This window comes from Acipenser ruthenus, chromosome 57 (genome assembly GCF_902713425.1).
Source record: "Acipenser ruthenus chromosome 57, fAciRut3.2 maternal haplotype, whole genome shotgun sequence".
Classification (NCBI taxonomy): Eukaryota; Metazoa; Chordata; class Actinopteri; order Acipenseriformes; family Acipenseridae; genus Acipenser; species Acipenser ruthenus.
The window spans coordinates 695,721-718,892 of NC_081245.1; the positions used below are offsets into that span (position 1 = coordinate 695,721).

Below are 23,172 nucleotides of genomic sequence, written 5' to 3' on the forward strand. Positions count from 1 at the left end.
CAGAGAGGTCTGGTAAAGCATAGGGAAGCATTGTAAAGCACAGAGAGGTCTGGTAAAGCATAGGGAAGCATTGTAAAGCACAGAAAGGTCTGGTAAAGCATAGAGAAGCATTGTAAAGCACAGAGAGGTCTGGTAAAGCATAGGGAAGCATTGTAAAGCACAGAGAGGCGTGGTAAAGCATAGGGAAATATTGTAAAGCACAGAGGTCTGGTAAAGCATAGGGAAGCATTGTAAAGCACATAGAGGTCTGGTAATGCATAGGGAAGCATTGTAAACCACATAGAGGTCTGGTAAAGAGGTATATTAACAAACAGGGTAAACTGACCCTTATAGAAGTGTCCTACAGTAAAAACACAGCAGAGGGTAATACAGCACAGTGAAAGCATGGTAAAGTACATTAATAAACATGTCAAACCAGGGTAAACAATACATAGAGAAACCATGGAAAAATAATGGGAGAACTACAGAAACTCAGTGCAAAAATGCCATGGTAAACTTTTATAAGAACATAAGAAAGTTTACAAACGAGAGGAGGCCATTCTGCCCATCTTGCTCGTTTGGTTGTTAGTAACTTATTGATCCCAGAACCTCATCAAGCAGCTTCTTGAAGGATCCCAGGGTGTCAGCTTCAACAACATTACTGGGGAGTTGGTTCCAGACCCTCACAATTCTCTGGGTAAAAAAGTGCCTCTTATTTTCTGTCCTGAATGCCCCTTTATCTAATCTCCATTTGTGACCCCTGGTCCTTGTTTCTTTTTTTCAAGTCGAAAACATTCCTTGTGTCTTGGCCAATCAAGCTGGTATTAAAACCTGGAATGGGTGACACTGCTGTGCAATAGGAGTCTTATTTCCATCCCTGACCTTGATGCGTACGTGAGACTGGTGTCCCAGAATTACTGCAGGTCACTCATGCAAGATCAGTGAATCACAAGATAAAACTTCAGCGATCCGTGAATATAATAATGATAATAATGATGATAATGACTGGGCTTTACTCACCCTGTGGTCTGCCTAGGGGATCACCTGGACCAAACGGTACTCCTGCTGCACCCATTCCGAATCCTCCTCCTGAATAAAAGAAAATAAAAAAGGCTTCCTTATAACACCATCAATTAATTCTAACTGGGCTAGAAAGGATTCAGGAAAGGTTAAGCTACTACTCGCCAGGGGTGTGCATCTGTTATTTCTGTCCCCTCTGAAACAGCTTTAGTATCGAGAGATTTTCCGTTTATTGACTCCCAGTAGCCACAGATGCAGGGGGGGGGGGGGACAGAAATGACATTTCCATGCCACCTATTGGTCATTCCTATAAGAACAGATCATCTCTTTATAAATTCTGCTTTTATAAGTGGCTAAAGAAAATGATTTAGTAAGATGGATTAATGTGTAAGCCTGGTAAACTATGATCTGAGTAGACACACCCACGTAGAGTAGCAGAGCACATGCATACTAGGATATTAAACTAAGAAATATCAGAGAAATCTAGATGACATTACCAGGGGTTTTTCACTCTCCAGAACCAATGCTGCTATTGTCACTGGAGTAAATGGATGGTATTGTCTTCCACGTACCATCTTATGAAAGTTCCCCATGGTAAAAGCACAGCAGAGGGTAACAGAGCACAGTGAACGCATAGGGAAGCAAAAGAATAGCAAAGGATGGTAAAGCATATTAAAAAAGAGTAATCTCACTCTTATAAAAGTGTCCCATAGTAAACAGTGTAATAAAGAATGAAGAATGGTAAAGCACAGGGAAGCATTGTAAAGCACAGAGAGGTCTGGTAAAGCATAGGGAAGCATTGTAAAGCACAGAGAGGTCTGGTAAAGCATAGGGAAGCATTGTAAAGCACAGAGAGGTCTGGTAAAGCATAGGGAAGCATTGTAAAGCACAGAGAGGTCTGGTAAAGCATAGGGAAGCATTGTAAAGCACAGAGAGGTCTGGTAAAGCATAGGGAAGCATTGTAAAGCACAGAGAGGTCTGGTAAAGCATAGGGAAGCATTGTAAAGCACAAAGAGGTCTGGTAAAGCATAGGGAAGCATTGTAAAGCACAGAGAGGTCTGGTAAAGCATAGGGAAGCATTGTAAAGCACAGAGAGGTCTGGTAAAGCATAGGAAAGCATTGTAAAGCACAGAGAGGTCTGGTAAAGCATGGGGAAGCGTTGTAAAGCACAGAGAGGTCTGGTAAAGCATAGGGAAGCATTGTAAAGCACAGAGAGGTCTGGTAAAGCATAGGGAAGCATTGTAAAGCACAGAGAGGTCTGGTAAAGCATAGGGAAGCATTGTAAAGCACAGAGAGGTCTGGTAAAGCATAGGGAAGCATTGTGAAGCACATAGAGGTCTGGTAAAGCATAGGGAAGCATTGTAAAGCACAGAGAGGTCTGGTAATGCATAGGGAAATATTGTAAAGCACAGAGGTCTGGTAAAGCATAGGGAAGCATTGTAAAGCACATAGAGGTCTGGTAATGCATAGGGGAGCATTGTAAAGCACATAGAGGTCTGGTAAAGAGGTATATTAACAAACAGGGTAAACTGACCCTTATAGAAGTGTCCTACAGTAAAAACACAGCAGAGGGTAATACAGCACAGTGAAAGCATGGTAAAGTACATTAATAAACATGTCAAACCAGGGTAAACAATACATAGAGAAACCATGGAAAAATAATGGGAGAACTACAGAAACTCAGTGCAAAAATGCCATGGTAAACTTTTATAAGAACATAAGAAAGTTTACAAACGAGAGGAGGCCATTCGGCCCATCTTGCTCGTTTGGTTGTTAGTAACTTATTGATCCCAGAACCTCATCAAGCAGCTTCTTGAAGGATCCCAGGGTGTCAGCTTCAACAACATTACTTGGGAGTTGGTTCCAGACCCTCACAATTCTCTGGGTAAAAAAGTGCCTCTTATTTTCTGTCCTGAATGCCCCTTTATCTAATCTCCATTTGTGACCCCTTGTCCTTGTTTCTTTTTTTCCCAAGTCGAAAACATTCCTTGTGTCTTGGCCAATCAAGCTGGTATTAAAACCTGGAATGGTTGACACTGCTGTGCAATAGGAGTCTTATTTCCACCCCTGACCTTGATGCGTACGTGAGGCTGGTCTCCCAGAATTACTGCAAGTCACTCATGCAAGATCAGTGAATCACAAGATAAAACTTCAGCGATCCGTGAATATAATAATGATAATAATGATGATAATGATTACACTTTACTCACCTTGTGGTCTGCCTAGGGGATAACCTGGACCAAACGGTACTCCTGCAACACCCATTCTGAATCCTCCTCCTGAATAAAAGAAAATAAAAAAGGCTTCCTTATAACACCATCAATTAATTCTAACTTGGCTAGAAAGGATTCAGGAAAGGTTAAGCTACTACTCGATGGGGGTGTGCATCTGTTATTTCTGTCCCCTCTGAAACAGCTTTAGTATCGAGAGGTTTTCCGTTTATTGACTCCCAGTAGCCACAGATGCAGGGGGGGGACAGAAATGACAGTTCCATGCCACCTAGTGGTCATTCCTATAAGAACACATCATCTCTTTATAAATTCTGCCTTTAGAAGTGGTTAAAGAAAATGATTTAGTAAGATGGATTAATGTGTAAGCCTGGTAAGCAATGATCTTAGTAGATAACCTACAGAGAGTAGCAGAGCACATGCATACTAGGATATTAAACTAAGAAATATCAGAGAAATCTAGATGACATTACCAGGAGTAAATGGATGGTGTTGTCTTCCACTCACCCGCTCTTATAAGTGTCCCATAATAAAAGCATAGCACAGTGTCATAAAGCATAAAGCATAGGGAAGCATTGTAAAGCACAGAGAGGTCTGGTAAAGCAGAGGGAAGCATTGTAAAGCATAGAGAGGTCTGGTAAAGCATAGGGAAGCATTGTAAAGCACAGAGAGGTCTGGTAAAGCATAGGGAAGCATTGTAAAGCACAGAGAGGTCTGGTAAAGCACAGGGAAGCACTGTAAAGCACAGAGAGGTCTGGTAAAGCATAGGGAAGCATTGTAAAGCACAGAGAGGTCTGGTAAAGCATAGGGAAGCATTGTAAAGCACAGAGAGGTCTGGTAAAGCATAGGCAAGCACTGTAAAGCACAGAGAGGTCTGGTAAAGCATAGGGAAGCATTGTAAAGCACAGAGAGGTCTGGTAAAGCATAGGGAAGCATTGTAAAGCACAGAGAGGTCTGGTAAAGCATAGAGAAGCATTGTAAAGCACAGAGAGGTCTGGTAAAGCATAGGGAAGCATCGTAAAGCACAGAGAGGTCTGGTAAAGCATAGGGAAGCATTGTAAAGCACAGAGAGGTCTGGTAAAGCATAGGGAAGCATTGTAAAGCACAGAGAGGTCTGGTAAAGCATAGGGAAGCATTGTAAAGCACAGAGAGGTCTGATTCTGCCCATCTTGCTTGTTTGGTTGTTAGTAGCTTATTGATCCCAGAATCTCATCAAGCAACTTCTTGAAGGATCCCAGGGTGTCGGCTTCAACAACATTACGGGGGAGTTGGTTCCAGACCCTCACAATTCTCTGGGTAAAAAAGTGCCTCTTATTTTCTGTCCTGAATGTCCCTTTATCTAATCTCCATTTGTGACACCTGGTCCTTGTTTCTTTTTTTCAGGTCGAAAACTTTCCTTGTGTCTTGGCTAATCAAGCTGCTATTAAAACCTGGAATGGGTGACACTGCTGTGCAATAGGAGTCTTATTTCCACCCCTGACCTTGATGCGTACGTGAGGCTGGTCTCCCAGAATTACTGCAGGTCACTCATGCAAGATCAGTGAATCACAAGATAAAACTTCAGCAATCCGTGAATATAATAATGATAATAATGATGACAATGATTACACTTTACTCACCCTGTGGTCTGCCTAGGGGATCACCTGGACCAAACGGTACTCCTGCTGCACCCATTCCGAATCCTCCTCCTGAATAAAAGAAAATAAAAAAGGCTTCCTTATAACACCATCAATTAATTCTAACTGGGCTAGAAAGGATTCAGGAAAGGTTAAGCTACTACTCGATGGGGGTGTGCATCTGTTATTTCTGTCCCCTCTGAAACAGCTTTAGTATCGAGAGATTTTCCGTTTATTGACTCCCAGTAGCCACAGATGCGGGCGGGCAGGGGGGGGACAGAAATGACAGTTCCATGCCACCTAGTGGTCATTCCTATAAGAACACATCATCTCTTTATAAATTCTACTTTTATAAGTGGCTAAAGAAAATGATTTAGTAAGATGGATTAATGTGTAAGCCTGGTAAACTATGATCTGAGTAGACACACCCACGTAGAGTAGCAGAGCACATGCATACTAGGATATTAAACTAAGAAATATCAGAGAAATCTAGATGACATTACCAGGAGTAAATGGATGGTGTTGTCTTCCACTCACCCGCTCTTATAAGTGTCCCATAATAAAAGCATAGCACAGTGTCATAAAGCATAAAGCATAGGGAAGCATTGTAAAGCACAGAGAGGTCTGGTAAAGCATAGGGAAGCATTGTAAAGCATAGAGAGGTCTGGTAAAGCATAGGGAAGCATTGTAAAGCACAGAGAGGTCTGGTAAAGCATAGGGAAGCATTGTAAAGCACAGAGAGGTCTGGTAAAGCACAGGGAAGCACTGTAAAGCACAGAGAGGTCTGGTAAAGCATAGGGAAGCATTGTAAAGCACAGAGAGGTCTGGTAAAGCATAGGGAAGCATTGTAAAGCACAGAGAGGTCTGGTAAAGCATAGGCAAGCACTGTAAAGCACAGAGAGGTCTGGTAAAGCATAGGGAAGCATTGTAAAGCACAGAGAGGTCTGGTAAAGCATAGGGAAGCATTGTAAAGCACAGAGAGGTCTGGTAAAGCATAGAGAAGCATTGTAAAGCACAGAGAGGTCTGGTAAAGCATAGGGAAGCATCGTAAAGCACAGAGAGGTCTGGTAAAGCATAGGGAAGCATTGTAAAGCACAGAGAGGTCTGGTAAAGCATAGGGAAGCATTGTAAAGCACAGAGAGGTCTGGTAAAGCATAGGGAAGCATTGTAAAGCACAGAGAGGTCTGATTCTGCCCATCTTGCTTGTTTGGTTGTTAGTAGCTTATTGATCCCAGAATCTCATCAAGCAACTTCTTGAAGGATCCCAGGGTGTCGGCTTCAACAACATTACGGGGGAGTTGGTTCCAGACCCTCACAATTCTCTGGGTAAAAAAGTGCCTCTTATTTTCTGTCCTGAATGTCCCTTTATCTAATCTCCATTTGTGACACCTGGTCCTTGTTTCTTTTTTTCAGGTCGAAAACTTTCCTTGTGTCTTGGCTAATCAAGCTGCTATTAAAACCTGGAATGGGTGACACTGCTGTGCAATAGGAGTCTTATTTCCACCCCTGACCTTGATGCGTACGTGAGGCTGGTCTCCCAGAATTACTGCAGGTCACTCATGCAAGATCAGTGAATCACAAGATAAAACTTCAGCAATCCGTGAATATAATAATGATAATAATGATGACAATGATTACACTTTACTCACCCTGTGGTCTGCCTAGGGGATCACCTGGACCAAACGGTACTCCTGCTGCACCCATTCCGAATCCTCCTCCTGAATAAAAGAAAATAAAAAAGGCTTCCTTATAACACCATCAATTAATTCTAACTGGGCTAGAAAGGATTCAGGAAAGGTTAAGCTACTACTCGATGGGGGTGTGCATCTGTTATTTCTGTCCCCTCTGAAACAGCTTTAGTATCGAGAGATTTTCCGTTTATTGACTCCCAGTAGCCACAGATGCGGGCGGGCAGGGGGGGGACAGAAATGACAGTTCCATGCCACCTAGTGGTCATTCCTATAAGAACACATCATCTCTTTATAAATTCTGCTTTTATAAGTGGCTAAAGAAAATGATTTAGTAAGATGGATTAATGTGTAAGCCTGGTAAACTATGATCTGAGTAGACACACCCACGTAGAGTAGCAGAGCACATGCATACTAGGATATTAAACTAAGAAATATCAGAGAAATCTAGATGACATTACCAGGAGTAAATGGATGGTGTTGTCTTCCACTCACCCGCTCTTATAAGTGTCCCATAATAAAAGCATAGCACAGTGTCATAAACCATAAAGCATAGGGAAGCATTGTAAAGCATAGAGAGGTCTGGTAAAGCATAGGGAAGCATTGTAAAACACAGAGAGGTCTGGTAAAGCATAGGGAAGCATTGTAAAGCACAGAGAGGTCTGGTAAAGCACAGGGAAGCACTGTAAAGCACAGAGAGGTCTGGTAAAGAGGTATATTAACAAACAGGGTAAACTGACACTTATAGAAGTGTCCCGCAGTAAAAACACAGCAGAGGGTAATACAGCACAGTGAAAGCATGGTAAAGTACATTAATAAACATGTCAAACCAGGGTAAACAATACATAGAGAAACCATGGAAAAATAATGGGAGAACTACAGAAACTCAGTGCAAAAATGCCATGGAAAACTTTTATAAGAACATAAGAAAGTTTACAAACGAGAGGAGGCCATTCGGCCCATCTTGCTCGTTTGGTTGTTAGTAACTTATTGATCCCAGAACCTCATCAAGCAGCTTCTTGAAGGATCCCAGGGTGTCAGCTTCAACAACATTACTGGGGAGTTGGTTCCAGACCCTCACAATTCTCTGGGTAAAAAAGTGCCTCTTATTTTCTGTCCTGAATGCCCCTTTATCTAATCTCCATTTGTGACCCCTGGTCCTTGTTTCTTTTTTTCAAGTCGAAAACATTCCTTGTGTCTTGGCCAATCAAGCTGGTATTAAAACCTGGAATGGGTGACACTGCTGTGCAATAGGAGTCTTATTTCCACCCCTGACCTTGATGCGTACGTGAGGCTGGTCTCCCACAATTACTGCAGGTCACTCATGCAAGATCAGTGAATCACAAGATAAAACTTCAGCGATCCGTGAATATAATAATGATAATAATGATGATAATGACTGGGCTTTACTCACCCTGTGGTCTGCCTAGGGGATCACCTGGACCAAACGGTACTCCTGCTGCACCCATTCCGAATCCTCCTCCTGAATAAAAGAAAATAAAAAAGGCTTCCTTATAACACCATCAATTAATTCTAACTGGGCTAGAAAGGATTCAGGAAAGGTTAAGCTACTACTCGATGGGGGTGTGCATCTGTTATTTCTGTCCCCTCTGAAACAGCTTTACTATCGAGAGATTTTCCGTTTTTGACTCCCAGTAGCCACAGATGCAGGGGGGGGGACAGAAATGACATTTCCATGCCACCTATTGGTCATTCCTATAAGAACACATCATCTCTTTATAAATTCTACTTTTATAAGTGGCTAAAGAAAATGATTTAGTAAGATGGATTAATGTGTAAGCCTGGTAAACTATGATCTGAGTAGACACACCCACGTAGAGTAGCAGAGCACATGCATACTAGGATATTAAACTAAGAAATATCAGAGAAATCTAGATGACATTACCAGGGGTTTTTCACTCTCCAGAACCAATGCTGCTATTGTCACTGGAGTAAATGGATGGTATTGTCTTCCACGTACCATCTTATGAAAGTTCCCCATAGTAAAAGCACAGCAGAGGGTAATAGAGCACAGTGAACGCATAGGGAAGCATTATAAAAATAGCAAAGGATGGTAAAGCATATTAAAAAAAGAGTAATCTAACTCTTATAAAAGTGTCCCATAGTAAACAGTGTAATAAAGAATAAAGAATGGTAAAGCACAGGGAAGCATTGTAAAGCACAGAGAGGTCTGGTAAAGCATAGGGAAGCATTGTAAAGCACAGAGGGGGATAGTAAAGCACAGGAAAGCATTGTAAAGCACAGAGAGGTCTGGTAAAACATAGGGAAGCATTGTAAAGCACAGAGAGGTCTGGTAAAGCATAGGGAAGCATTGTAAAGCACAGAGAGGTCTGGTAAAGCATAGGGAAGCATTGTAAAGCACAGAGAGGTCTGGTAAAGCACAGGGAAGCATTGTAAAGCACATAGAGGTCTGGTAAAGAGGTATATTAAAAAACAGAGTAAACTGACCCTTATAGAAGTGTCCCGCAGTAAAAACACAGCAGAGGGTAATACAGCACAGTGAAAGCATGGTAAAGTACATTAATAAACATGTCAAACCAGGGTAAACAATGCATAGAGAAACCATGGAAAAATAATGGGAGAACTACAGAAACTCAGTGCAAAAATGCCGTGGTAAACTTTTATAAGAACATAAGAAAGTTTACAAACGAGAGGAGGCCATTCGGCCCATCTTGCTCGTTTGGTTGTTAGTAGTTTATTGATCCCAGAACCTCATCAAGCAGCTTCTTGAAGGATCCCAGGGTGTCAGCTTCAACAACATTACTGGGGAGTTGGTTCCAGACCCTCACAATTCTCTGGGTAAAAAAGAGCCTCCTATTTTCTGTCCTGAATGCCCCTTTATCTAATCTCCATTTGTGACCCCTGGTCCTTGTTTCTTTTTTTCAAGTCGAAAACATTCCTTGAGTCTTGGCCAATCAAGCTGGAATTAAAACCTGGAATGGGTGACACTGCTGTGCTATAGGAGTCTTATTTCCATCCCTGACCTTGATGCGTATGTGAGGCTGGTCTCCCAGAATTACTGCAGGTCACTCATGCAAGATCAGTGAATCACAAGATAAAACTTCAGCGATCTGTGAATATGATAATGATAATAATGATGATAATGACTGGGCTTTACTCACCGTGTGGTCTGCCTAGGGGACCACCTGGACCAAACGGTACTCCTGCTGCACCCACTCCGAATCCTCCTCCTGAATAAAAGAAAATAAAAAAGGCTTCCTTATAACACCATCAATTAATTCTAACTTGGCTAAAAAGGATTCAGGAAAGGTTAAGCTACTACTCTCTGGGGGTGTGCATCTGTTATTTCTGTCCCCTCTGAAACAGCTTTAGTATCGAGAGATTTTCCGTTTTTGACTCCCAGTAGCCACAGATGCAGGGGGGGGGGACAGAAATGACAGTTCCATGCCACCTAGTGGTCATTCCTATAAGAACACATCATCTCTTTATAAATTGTGCTTTTTAAGTGGCTAAAGAAAATGATTTAGTAAGATGGATTAATGTGTAAGCCTGGTAAACTATGATCTGAGTAGACACACCCACCTAATCCTAAATAAAAGAAAATAAAAAAGTCTTCCTTATAACACAATCAATTACTTCTAACTGGGCTAGAAAGGATTCAGGAATGGTTAAGCTGCTGTTATGAAAATCATGCATAACAATAATAATAATAATAATAATAATAATAATAATAATAATAATAATAATAATAATAATAATAATACCATGGTGACTGAAGTCAAGTCTGTCTCCTTGCTCTGCTTCAGTTGGCTTGTGTGCCACCATGGTTCGGTCCGTTTGCCCTTCCTCAGGTTTGGTCACCACCATCGATGTCAGCGAAGTCACAAAGTTATAGTTCAGAGAGAGCTGCAGAGCTTTCTCATTGAGGGCTTCGCGCTCTTCAGGCTGAGCTGAAACACTGAAATCACCAGAGTTAAACAAAACCTTAAATCAGTGCCTTCACCAACCAGGAACAAGCAACATCCCGACCATAGACAAGGGGAGCGCTTTGGTTTCTAAAATAAACGGGATGAAATAAATAGCTAAAAGATGTTACTAACAACATTACTGAACCCTCAGATCGAAACTGGCATCCCAATTTGGGGTGCATGACCAAATACAGCTTGTGCATTGGCCCACAAAACTGGAAAGAGTCAAGCGATCCATAGTGTCCTCTGACGCCCATGAATCCGGTAAAAACTTCAGCGATTAGGGAATCTACAGCAAGTATCTTCCTGTGCTCATCTGTGACGGAGCCAGTGAAACTCCTTACATCTTTGACAGCAGCTGCTCGATGGTCAGGTAAGCCCAGAGCCTCTCGATGTACTCTCCGAAAATGTACTTGTGCTTCTTCACAGCTTCGTCCTGCTCCTCCACCGGCGTCTCGGCTGCGAGGGTCAGGTCGCTGCTGGCCTGTGAAAATAAAGAGCAACTCAACCACACTGGACCAGAGCAAGCACAGCAGCACAGGGACTAGTATGAGCTGTTGAGTGTGTGTCTGTTTATCACAATGCATCACAGCTGCTGCTGCTGCAGAGTCACCTCCAATAGGACCTCGACTTTACGCCTCATCCGAAGGATGGAGCACAAGGAGATTAAGTGACTTGCTCAGGGTCACACACATAGTGGTTAAACTAGGATTGGACTTGGAATGTCCACACCCAACCGCGACTGACCAGAACAAGCGCAGCAGCACAGGGAACAGCATTAGCTGTTGTGTGTGTCTGTTTAATTATTATTCATTTAGCAGGCGTCTGTCTCTAAAGTGACTTACAGAGACTTGGGGGTGAATGATGCGTCACAGCTGCTGCTGCAGAGTCACTTCCAATAGGACCTCGGCTTTACACCTCATTTGAAGGACGGAGCACAAGGAAGTTAAGTGACTTTCTTTAACCACTGGACCACCAAGTCTCCTTATATATTATTTTTGTCAGCGATTGACTGAATCCTGACTGTGTAACACATGTATGTATAGATAGATAGATAGATAGATGGATAGATAGATAGATAGATAGATTAGCAAATTGACCAACTTACTGCCCCTGCTTTTATCTGTACGCTCAGTATCTCCAGGTCGTTTTTGGAAATACGTCCAGCGACCACAATTTCGGAGCCGTTGTAGTAATGTCTGAAAACATTTTCTGTCAGATCAGAGACCCCGTTGCCCGGGTACTGCAGCTCAACCTGCTGCAGCAAAGGGGTCGCCACCTCTTCATAAAACCCCTGGAAGACAAAGGGAGAGCCCATCAGACACGCTCCAGACTCCGCCTGCGCTTCCGAGACGCGCTTCCAGGGCTCGGGGGTTTCCAATCCTACCTGGAGCTGCAAGGCGGAGTCAGAGCTTTCGTAGATCCGCCGAGCCACGCCCCCGTTCTCCAGAGCCAGCTTCTCCAGGAAGTTGTAATTAACGTCAAAGCCAAAGCCCAGGCAGTACAGCGTGTAGAGGCCTTCAATCCCTTTCTTTATATTGGACTGGATCTGCTCCAGGTTAGTGACGCCTGTGGATTAGAAACACCCATCAGTAAGGGCAGGATCTGCACAGCCCAGGGATACTGCTATTGGAATGAGTTCGTTAATCAGTTCATTAACGAGAGTGCATCTGTACCGGATGTGGGATCGCCATCAGTCAGCAGAATGATAATGGAGACGCTGCGTTCAGGGAGCTTCCTCTCCTCCTTGGAAATCTTCAGCATTTCCACTCCTTTCAGAACAGCTGCGTTTATATCGGTTACTGGAACGGCACAAATACAGAGAAGATTGGGCAACAGTGTGGAGTAGTGGTTAGGGCTCTGGACTCTTGACCGGAGGGTCGTGGGTTCAATCCCTGGTGGGGACACTGCTGCTGTACCCTTGAGCAAGGTACTTTACCTAGATTGCCCCAGTAAAAACCCAACTGTATAAATGGGTAATTGTATGTAAAAAAAATAAATAAATAAATAAATAATAATGTAATTGTATGTAAAAAAAAAATAATGTGATATCGTGTAACAATTGTAAGTCGTCCTGGATAAGGGCGTCTGCTAAGAAATAAATAATAATAATAATAAAAGATTGATCACGATACGGCTACATCAGCAACCAGCAGTCACACTGTACTTGTGATGTACTAATACACTGCTCCCTATAAGGCATTCCTTTATAGCATCACACGGGTTATAAGGCGGTATTTTCATAGCCCCCTGTTGCCCCCTAATGCCATTAGACTAACACTTACATTCTCGATATACGGCAGAACACAAAGTGCATGCTTTCTTACCTATAGCTCCCGACTACAGTGTGATAAACGGGGCTGCACTGTACTGTATTTACTGCGATTGTGAGGATGGAACTCCATACGTTAACAACATGCGTTTATCAAATGATCTTCGTGATCAATGTCATCTCGTGTTTCAAATCGGTTGCATCACAGATACACTGTGGAGGGGTTCAGCCCCGTTTCGGCGCTCACCTCCTCGGTCTGTAATGCGGCCCACGAAAGTTTTGGCCTGCTGCACCATCTCGGGAGTAGCTTGAACTAAAGTACTTTTCCAAGTCGAGACCTCGCTGTCGAACGTTATCAAGCCGAAATGATCATCTTCATGAATGTCTTCTAGGATCTTCAGAAGAGCTTCCCGAGTCTTTCCGAGAAAAGAAAGCAGAAGAGATGCCATGCTAGTGACTGGGGTTCCTTCCAGTGCTACGTTAATAAAACAACTGTTTACTAAATCATTAGCAAACACAGTCAGCATTGCAGGCTGGTTGTCTAGTGGTAAAAACTTAAATTGCAATCTCAGGGACAATGCTGCAGCTTTCAAACTGCAGCGAAGCACATGGATTAGAAATATTACAACATTACACCTAACCATGTGGCAGCCTCCAGTCTACTAAATGCATTCAAGAGAATGGAAGTATTTTTCACAGTAATAACATTTCACAGAGCATCACAAGTTAATGAAGCACCTGCTGCATTTTCTTCCCGTGCATGGAGCCACTGCGGTCTATCACGAATACCACATTCTTCCGCATCCTCGGCAGATCCGTGGGCGCAAAATAGTGAACAAAGTATCCGTTCACGATCTGAAAACAGAACAGAGCTCTTAAAACACATGCGTACTTACATTCTTTATTTTTTATATGACAGTCCCAGGGGACAATGGACCCCTCAATTCTCATTGCCTTTTTATCATCTAAAAATGCCATCATTTCTTATTTCTCACCTGTTCCTATGGCATGTGCTCTCTGTGTGCGATCTTTCTCTAGTGTTGCTTTTGCTTACTAACTAAAAAAAAACTGCTTCTGGAAAGACTCCCCCAGGGCTGACAGGGATATCAGTGTTTCCCTGCGAACTGAAGTCCGGAGGTCAGGGGTGTCCAATAAATCCCGGCGCTGGAGCGCCATTCCACTCCAGGTCTAACAGGTACAATTAGATAATTAACTACTTTAGGGCCTGGATGGAACTTTTAATTGGTTCCGTTAAACAATGTGGAACATGGTTGGAGCACAGACCAGGCACGGAAGGGTGATCTTTAGCCAGCCCTGCAGTATGTGCCACATTGTGCGCTGAAGCCTGTTTATATCCTCACAGCCCGCCGTGAGGAGTCTTTTCAGAAGCAATGGTTTCCTGGAACAGTTGGTCAGCACGGTTAATAATGATCCGAGCAGAAACAACGATAGACAAGATATTAATTCACTGGTATAAAGTGATCACTGAAGACAGTTCAAAGCCCCTCTCAAGTGCAGAGCGAGTACCTGGATATCTCCTGCTGATGCTTCTCTCTTCACGTCATATTTAATGATGAACTCTCCGTCTAAGATGCTTTCAGAGCATTCCGGACACTTGCGCTGCTGGTCCAGTGTTGGTTCAAACACAACGTGGGCCTAAAGAGGATTATAAATCAGGTCTGAAAAATCGACCAATCACTGATATGCGTTTGTCAATATTCCGGTCGTCTCATCATCCTGTGCACAGTGATGTCACCCCATGCTGTGCACAGTGACGTCACCCCGTGCTGTGCACAGTGATGCAGTGATGTCACCCCGTGCTGTGCACAGTGATGTCATGGTAAAGCTGTCGTGTGTAGGAGTATGCAGGGTGTGTCTCTGCAGGGTGGGGGAGGCATCTCACATACGCTTACCGTATTTACTTCTCAAGCACGTTTGTATTACAGGGAGTTGTGTTTAGCAGGCTTGTGTGTTAGCCCTGCAGGTAATCTCATAGGGTCGAGCAGCTCAGCTTAGCTTCACCGTCCTTCTGCCCAAACTGCACGAGATCACATCTCTTTCACAAGAAGAGACACACAACACATGAACGTGACTTCTGAAGCAGGCATGTGTTTCAGGGACTGTATTGAGCATGCTTGTTGCATAATAGCAACACCGTCATTACCAGCTCTTCCTACCTTGTCCTGGGTTAATGTCTTCTTCACTGTCTCTGCCAAGTCGTTAGTTAGAAATGCTGCGTGCACATCCAAAAAGCTAATGCCCTGAGGTTCATAGATATGAGCATCGATCTGAAAAACAAACACACAGCACACCCACGCAGAATGATAACAAGGACAGGTTTAACTCAGTACACTGCTCTTCACAAAGACTTCAGAGACTGTGGGAACAGCCATGGCACTTGAGATCATTCTACTGTAAAAGATACAAGGAAAAGATACAAGGAAAAGCACAAGTCCAACTTCTTAATAAATCGCCTCAAATTGCATTGCGCATTTTAGATTAGGGAACGCACTTCCTGTCTGGTTTATAATCTTGTAAACATTAGTGAAGCTTTTTAAAAATAAAAAATAAAACATCTGTTAAAGTGAATGTTTGTTCCTGTGGGGAATCAACATCTTACTAAGGGGTCCCCACCCCCCCACCTCCTCCCCACCTCGTCACCACCTCCTCCCCACCTCCCAACCACCTCCTCCCCACCTCCCAACCACCTCCTCCCCACCTCCCCACCTCCTCCCCACCCCCCCCGGAACAGCCTGTGTCGTCCAGACCTCCCCTTTCTCAGCTACACTCACAGTACCTTGAAGTGTTTGACCAGTTGCTGCGGCCGCACTTTGATGGCGAGCTCGTACTTCCCCAGGTGTCGCTTCAGCAGCTCCTCGTAGGTGAGCTCAAAGGTGACCTTGCTGAGCGCCGCGATGTTCACCGACACCTTGAACTCTTCCATCTTCCTCCCGGAGACTCTGGGGAGTGTTTGAAAGAGAAAGTGCAGTCACAACAAAGGCAGCTTCACTGTCCCTCTCTGTGAAGCTGGGCAGGCTAGTGAGTGCTGAGCAGATTGAAGAGCGATCATCACCCGGTACGCACACTGACACGCACACACACTGACATGCACACACTGATATGGACGTGGCTTCATTGGAATTGGAGCTACCACTGCAGCACTGGGCTGCAGCCACTGGGATTGGAAACTAGCAGAGCAGCTCTGAATCAAAGACAGACAGACAGACAGACAGACAGACAGACAGACAGACAGACAGACAGACAGAGACAGTCTTACTTGACCAGTCCAGCGCTGTGCCCCCGGGACACGGCCTGATCATACTGCTGCTTGGCCTCTTCCTTCTTCTTCACCACACCAACATACGTCTTGCCATCGATGGTCCTGTGCAAGGAAAGAGAAACACAGCCCAGTCGTTGAGAATCTAGATCAATGGATGTACAGGGTTTGGAAGAGAGGGGAGGGGGAAAGAGATAGAGGAGAGGGCAGAGGGGGGTGGAGGAGCGGTGGGTTAATGCATCAGCCTTTCACTAATGGAGACCTGGGTTCAAATCCAGACTAGATCATCTATGAGCTCTCACAGGGGCTCCCTGCCTGTGGGGGAGGGCTCAGCAATACCCACATGCTGAAGTTGCTGATGAACGCATGTTTGGGCAGCTCCACGTCGAAGGTGACCTCTCTGGACGCGTTGGCTCGATTGGCCATGCGGCTGGTGAGCACATTGTGGGCGAAGCGGGAGGTGACCTTGCAGTCCACGTGGAAGCTGTAGATCTCCAGATCGCTGCCATGCCCCTAAAATCACAAATAAATAAATAAATAAATAAATACTACATGAGTAATAATGCACTGCCTGCACGATTTATTGCCCATGTCACCCTGATCATCACAGCCCTGCCATGGCATCGACTCCACAGTGTGCTGGAAGGTGAAAATGGGGGGCAGGGATAATACTGTCCATCACTGTGAAGGCTCTACACAGTCAAAGTCCCATCACAGAGAGTTCCTCTCAGTGTTTTCTGTGTTATGCTGCTGAGCTCCATTAAACAGAGTCTTTTGCTTGTCGGTAGTCCAAGAGTAGTGTCTGTGAAAGCAGCCAGGATTAAAGCATGCCTCTGCACAGGGAGCTCCCAGAAACTTCTCTTTATCTAAACATGTGACATCAGACCTTTCAACTCTGCTGGCCAGCACTGCAGTTTAAAATTGAAACTGTTTAAAATGAAATAAAAAAGTGGAAAGGCTTTCAGACGACTCCATAAGGCCGACATTGACTAAAAAAACATTATCAGAGCTGTGAATGCAACAGAACCCGCAGTTTGTGGAGATTGTAAAATATAAATAAATACATACATTTCTGTTTAGACTAGATAGTTCTTAGCTGGGTTTGTTTTTATTCTCTATTAATTAAATTCTATTCATTGAAAAAAGGAAAGAGAGAACCAGGCCGTTTATATTTTGTTTTGAATAGGAGAAGTTAGCAGAGCAATGTTCCTGCGTGAGGGGGAGGGGTACAGGCAGGCATGAACGCATTTAAGTTCAAGACGAGAGAGAGAGAGAGACTTGCGGTTGATTTCAAGTGTTAATTCATGTTAATTTATAAATTTCCGCAGAGCTGCGATAATTGCATTTTCTTCGGAACTCTTAGATTTCACGCACTTGCGATTTTTACGCAAAACGTTTGCACGCAAGCAGAGTTGTGAGAAAGATGAGAAAATTCGACCTTTGAATATCTGCCCCATTGTTACCTGAGCAGCTTACAGAATAAAGACATTGTTACTATACCTGCGCAGACCTCTTCTGAGGGAGAACGACGGTTGATGTGAACGCTGGAAAGAAAACCAGCAACGCAAAGCACAGGGAAGCCTCCATGCTGAGATGAGAGTATGAAGAGCCTGTGCAAGGTCTTTCACAAGAAGAGCAGAACGCAGTGTTTATTATACCTGGTATTTACATGCCAGCAAATCATTCACAGTGCCTGTTTAATGATATACCAAGTACTGGAAATGACGGACAAGAGTTACATAATCAAAACAAGGGGCGAGGGGAGTTTGTACTGTGGCTTGTGGATTGAAATTGTGAAATACCTGTGATGGAAACTGTATCAAGCTTAGCAAGTGTTTGGCTGCGCCTTCATGTTTTACAGGAAATTTGTAATGAGAACTTGTTTTCATTTTTAATTTGGAGCATCTAAGTGAGTCTGCATTCAGTCACTGTTCATATTGGACCATAGAAACTAAACTAATTAGTTTCTGAAGCAAAGCTGTCTGTGGCAGGACCAGAAGCTGACACACAGCTGGTACTGCGAGTTGAAAGCGCTGCTGCATGTATTTATTAATGTACACAAAATAAAACATTTAGACAAAAAGAAAACACTCTCGCACTCTAAAAAAATTGTTAATTTTCTTTTACTTTCTTTTCTCTCGCTCTCGTTCCTCCTTTCCCGAACACCCACCCAGACCAGCAAAAGCTGCAGGCTTTTATACATGTGACCATATCCGGATTGGCAATGATTTCCATTACATGAGAGTAGATGTTAAAACTTCATGCTGATTTGAACTCGGCTCTCGCCAAGATAAGCACCAACTAAGACGTAGCTTTACAGTAAACTAATGTGATCCATATGTGTCTCCATCCATTTACGTTTCCTTCCATCTGATGGTGTAGATATCCTTTGTCTTGGGAAAATTACTCTTTGCTTTCTGTTTAAACTCTTATGTCTGAGGTGCCAATACGATAAGCAGAAAAAGAGTTATCAAGTAATATGTGTTTTGACTTTAAAAAGTATTATAAATATTATATAGAAATAAAATGTAAAGATGTGTTTGTGGTTTCAGCTGACTAGACTTGGGGGAGCTTGCATATTCAGCTGATGTTGCATCAGCCATGTAAGGACCAATCAGTATGTTTGTAAAGGACCAACGTCTCATAGCAACTGACTCAACAAACCAGTAACCAATAGAAGAAGTTGGTAAACAGGACACCAGATAAACCACAAGTCTAGTCTGACTGACTACAGGTGTTGAGACAGCCTGCTTGCCTGTAGGACGAAGTTGTTTTTGTTGTATATGAGTTAAGCTTCTGTGATTGGCTCGCAATAACTGTAGGTTGCGAGGTATATATTACGTTTACTGGCTCTGCGCAGTCAGAACTCTGCTCGATGTTTGTCTAGCACCACGTGTGCTGAGAGCGTTCTCTAGTTTGCAAACTATTAAACTAATTTACTCAACTTGTCTCTACTCTACTGAGTCTCTGTTCCGGGGTCAATAAAAACGTAAAACTTCCACGACACCTTCTGTCTGGTGTTGATGGCTGAAGTGTAATGCTGGCTCCAGGGATCAGCTTATTGCCTCCCTAGCGCAACAGCACACAACGACTGTGATGCTGGCTCCGGGGATCAACCACAGTGCATGTATTTCACAGGATTTTTAACCCTCTTTCAATAAAGACCCCCTCTATAGATCTGCATTCAGACAAACATCTACATGCATGATAAGATCTTATGGAACACATCAACAGGGTTGAATAGCCCCATCTAACCCTACAGGCCAAAAATTTTGCATCAACCTACAGCATTAACTAATTTTGCTTCCTAAACACTAATGAAACCTGCTGAATAATGTTACATTAAAATATTCAATTACACACTGGTTTGTAGTTTTCCATATACTTAATAAAAAAACTGACAAATTGATCACAATCTAACATGACATACTGTACTACCATTATGGCTTCCAGTAGACTTTTGTGATATCCTTTTGTAGTTTATTTTATTACATGATGTTAAATAAAATATATAAATTATGTTAATATATATATTTTTTTTAATTATGTATCAATCCTAAAATTCTAAGTGATGCAAAACCTTTGGCCATAGCTGTAACTAAATAAAACTTAATAATCAATTTTTGGATTTCGTTTGTTGAATGTAAAATTAGATTTCAATACCCTACCTATGCATACTCAGGGCTGTATTATTATTATTATTATTATTATTATTATTATTATTATTATTATTATTAATTTCTTAGCAGACACCCTTATCCAGAGTGTCTTACAATTGTCACAAGATATCACATTATGTTTACATACAATTACCCATTTATATAGTTGGGTTTTTACTGGAGCAATCTAGGTAAAGTACCTTGCTCAAGGGTACAGCAGCAGTGTCCCCCACCTGGGATTGAACCCACGACCCTCCGGTCAAGAGTCCAGAGCCCATTGGCCAGCTGTGAGACTCCTTGCAAGCCACAGCCCTGTGAACTCAACACAACCCTCAACTCAACTACCAGTGTCAGTCATGCACTGTCTAAAATAAACCTTAACTTACCCCACTTACAGTGCTGCCAGATCAGAGGTGTTCCCTCCCGATCTAGAGGTTTTACGTCTCTGCTCAGGACAATCTGGGCGTAAGAAATGGGCAGAGTTTTTTTTTTAAAGGTACATTTTTAATTTTGGAGGATTTCTTTTCTGTCTGAAAACATTTTGTTCCCTAAGATTTAGTCCTAATGTGCAAGTCCAATTCCTTTACTGAGATAGCGGATGTGATGTGACATCATGCCAGTTGACAGCTGCAACCACAGATATATATATATATAATTTCTCCAGACTTGAGATTTACTTTGACTCATCACTTCATGCGCAGCAGTATTAGGGCACCTAGACCCACAGAGCCTGTGCTGCATAGGATTTGAGTGAGGGGCACAGGTGGGGGACTAATACTTGCTGCAGAGGAAATGTATTTAATTGTAAGAGCCGTGTTTAAGTGTTCTGGCAGTAATTGCATACATGATAATTGCATACTCCTGTTAAATTGAAGCGCATTCTTTATGAAAATGAACATGCAGTAGATTCCTGTTAATTGCAAAATGCTGCGTGCCTCGCGGTTGTGTGCATTTACCCAGAATAAGGAACATAGAATTTAATTTACCCAGAATAAGGAACATAGATTTTAATTTACCCAGAATAAGGAACATAGATTTTAATTTAACCAGAATAAGGAACAACATACTACTTCTTCAAAAAAAAAAAAAAAAAAAAAAAAAAAAAAACACACAACTTCACAATTGTATGCAATTATCAGGTATATAATAAAATGCGATACACTGTAAATGTTACTGAAATTGCACACGCTGGCTAATTGCATAATTTTTTTTTTTTTCGACTTGTATTTTGTGAGCGCTCTGCCTGCCTTTAATGTCGTAATTAGCGTCATTAAACTATCTCCGTTTCTTCATTTAATTATGAAAACGTGATGCTGACAAAACAAGCTCAAATATTCTTCTACCTGTACATCCCACAGTGATGCTCGCTTCTTGGAGGTTGAAGCTACAACACTAAAATGATGTAACTATCACTATTTAATCATATCCTGATGTAACTATCACTATTATCTGCTGTATTATTGAATTGTGGTTTGTCACACTTGTACTTTGCTTGAACGAAAGTTATTGTATTTCTTGCTCTTATTGTATTACTTGTATTGTAACACTTGAAATGTATTTGCTTACGATTGTAAGTCGCCCTGGATAAGGGCGTCTGCTAAGAAATAAATAATAATAATAATAATAATAATAATAATAATAATAATAATAATAATAATAATAATAATAATAATAAACTACCCGTTTCACAAATCAAAGGCATCACCCCCGGCTCAACTAGTCAAATAAAATAATGAAGTCATGAGTAATGATGTGCTCGCATTATTACAAGAGCACTACTTTAAATGCAGAGGAATTAATTTTATTTTGCAAGTTACTCGCTGGAGTAGAAAGAAGTTTTAGTTAATCGGCTCGTTTCACATTCTACTAAAAATATGACGTTTGTCAGAAATAAAACCTCTAGATATCATTTAAATGCTGATATTAAATTGAAATACAGACAGTACTAAACACAGCACTAAACACGTGCAGCAGTGTGGAGTAGTGGTTAGGGGCTCTGGACTCTTGACCGGAGGGTCGTGGGTTCAATCCCAGGTGGGGGGGGACACTGCTGCTGTACCCTTGAGCAAGGTACTTTACCTAGATTGCTCCAGTAAAAACCCAACTGTATAAATGGGGAATTGTATGTAAAAATAATGTGATATCTTGTAACAATTGTAAGTCGCCCTGGATAAGGGCGTCACCTAAGAAATAAATAATAATAATAATCAACCAAAGCAGCTGCCTATACACACTACCTACCACTCAGATAAATGGGTGCTATACAGAGACACGCAGCTCAATTCTTGGGTCTCAGGTTCCCGCTGTGTGCGGACTGCCTCGCCCTGTGTGATGCGCCTGTCTGCGTCAATCGAGATCGCTACAATATGCGTCTATCGAGGGCAATACCCTCCAAACTCCTACCTAAAATGATCTAATAATATTGAAAACGTGGCGTCTTCTATAGAATTGTAAAAAGTGCATCAATTGGTTCCGCTAAACTGCAGCTTGCAACTCAAGCCGCTTCCACTAGCGGTTTAGAATTTGAATATTAAGATGGCTTCGCTAAACTGCGGACTACCAACGGAATGTGTAATTCCTTATTAAGCTGATACGTACTTCTTTCTAATCCACAGTATTAATGTTCCTCATCTTGTTACAAAAAAGTCGCTAATAAGTCGTTTCGTAGTCTTTTAGTCTGCAATTACAGTAAAGATTTTGAAGCTCAGAGGCTAGTATCGATACCAGCGGGACGTGGGAATGAATGCATGCATGCAACGAGGAATGAAATGCATTTTATTTTGCGACAAAGCAACGTGTAAGAGAGGCTAAATAAATCATTATGATTTAGCCGAGGCCAGTGCCTTGATAACGATGGCACGACCGCATCAAACATCTCTCCTGTAGATGTACGTGTAATCTGAACTTCAGTATTCAAAGTGCGTTTTGAAATTGATGTGTTCTGTACTGTACTGCAGTATGACTAAAATACCAATGTTATTATTATTAATTTCTTAGCAGACGCCCTTATCCAGGGCGACTTACAATTGTTACAAGATATCTCATTATTTTTACATACAATTACATTAGTTTTTTTTACACATTACTTTTACATACAATTACCCATTTATGCAGTTGGGTTTTTACTGGAGCAATCTAGGTAAAGTACCTTGCACAAGGGTACAGCAGCAGTGTCCCCTACCTAGGATTGAACCCATGACCCTCCGGGCAAGAGTCTAGAGCCCTAACCACTACTCCACACTGCTGCCCTTTAAATTAGGAGAAGCATCTCTCTCTCGCCAACTCACCGCCACTTCAATTAAAACCATTAAAAAAAAGAAAACAAAACAGCCTTATCCGTTAATACATCTAACAAAACACAAGTGGCGAGCAGCATATTCAAAATACAAAGCAGAGAGGCGAAACTGGCGCCACTGCAGAGCCACCAGAGGATACTGCACAGTAAAACACAACGCACTGGGATCCCACATGGCGAACTCCGGT

At 42.5% G+C, this 23,172-nt stretch overlaps 1 protein-coding gene across 13 annotated transcripts in view; it reads right to left on the minus strand.

Moving 5' to 3' along the window:
* Positions 1–17,667, minus strand: part of LOC117407604 (inter-alpha-trypsin inhibitor heavy chain H3-like) — a 36,391-nt gene extending 18,724 nt beyond the window's left edge. For 11 of the 13 annotated variants that reach the window (XM_059017588.1, XM_059017587.1, XM_059017592.1 and 8 more), the window contains exons 1-19: positions 17,531–17,667; positions 16,374–16,543; positions 16,031–16,135; positions 15,551–15,713; positions 14,931–15,041; positions 14,281–14,409; positions 13,492–13,608; positions 13,001–13,169; positions 12,158–12,283; positions 11,869–12,050; positions 11,590–11,775; positions 10,826–10,965; positions 10,278–10,471; positions 9,675–9,743; positions 7,946–8,014; positions 6,493–6,561; positions 4,847–4,915; positions 3,210–3,278; positions 1,000–1,068 (exon numbers count right to left, since the gene is read on the minus strand). In XM_059017588.1, the coding sequence (XP_058873571.1) occupies positions 1,000–1,068; positions 3,210–3,278; positions 4,847–4,915; positions 6,493–6,561; positions 7,946–8,014; positions 9,675–9,743; positions 10,278–10,471; positions 10,826–10,965; positions 11,590–11,775; positions 11,869–12,050; positions 12,158–12,283; positions 13,001–13,169; positions 13,492–13,608; positions 14,281–14,409; positions 14,931–15,041; positions 15,551–15,713; positions 16,031–16,135; positions 16,374–16,543; positions 17,531–17,617 (2,293 nt within the window). In that variant the 5' untranslated portion in view covers positions 17,618–17,667. The remainder of the gene's footprint in view (positions 1–999; positions 1,069–3,209; positions 3,279–4,846; positions 4,916–6,492; positions 6,562–7,945; positions 8,015–9,674; positions 9,744–10,277; positions 10,472–10,825; positions 10,966–11,589; positions 11,776–11,868; positions 12,051–12,157; positions 12,284–13,000; positions 13,170–13,491; positions 13,609–14,280; positions 14,410–14,930; positions 15,042–15,550; positions 15,714–16,030; positions 16,136–16,373; positions 16,544–17,530) is intronic. The other 2 variants (XM_059017590.1, XM_059017586.1) reach the window with 2 other exon arrangements.
* Between the last annotated feature and the right edge of the window lie 5,505 nt (positions 17,668–23,172).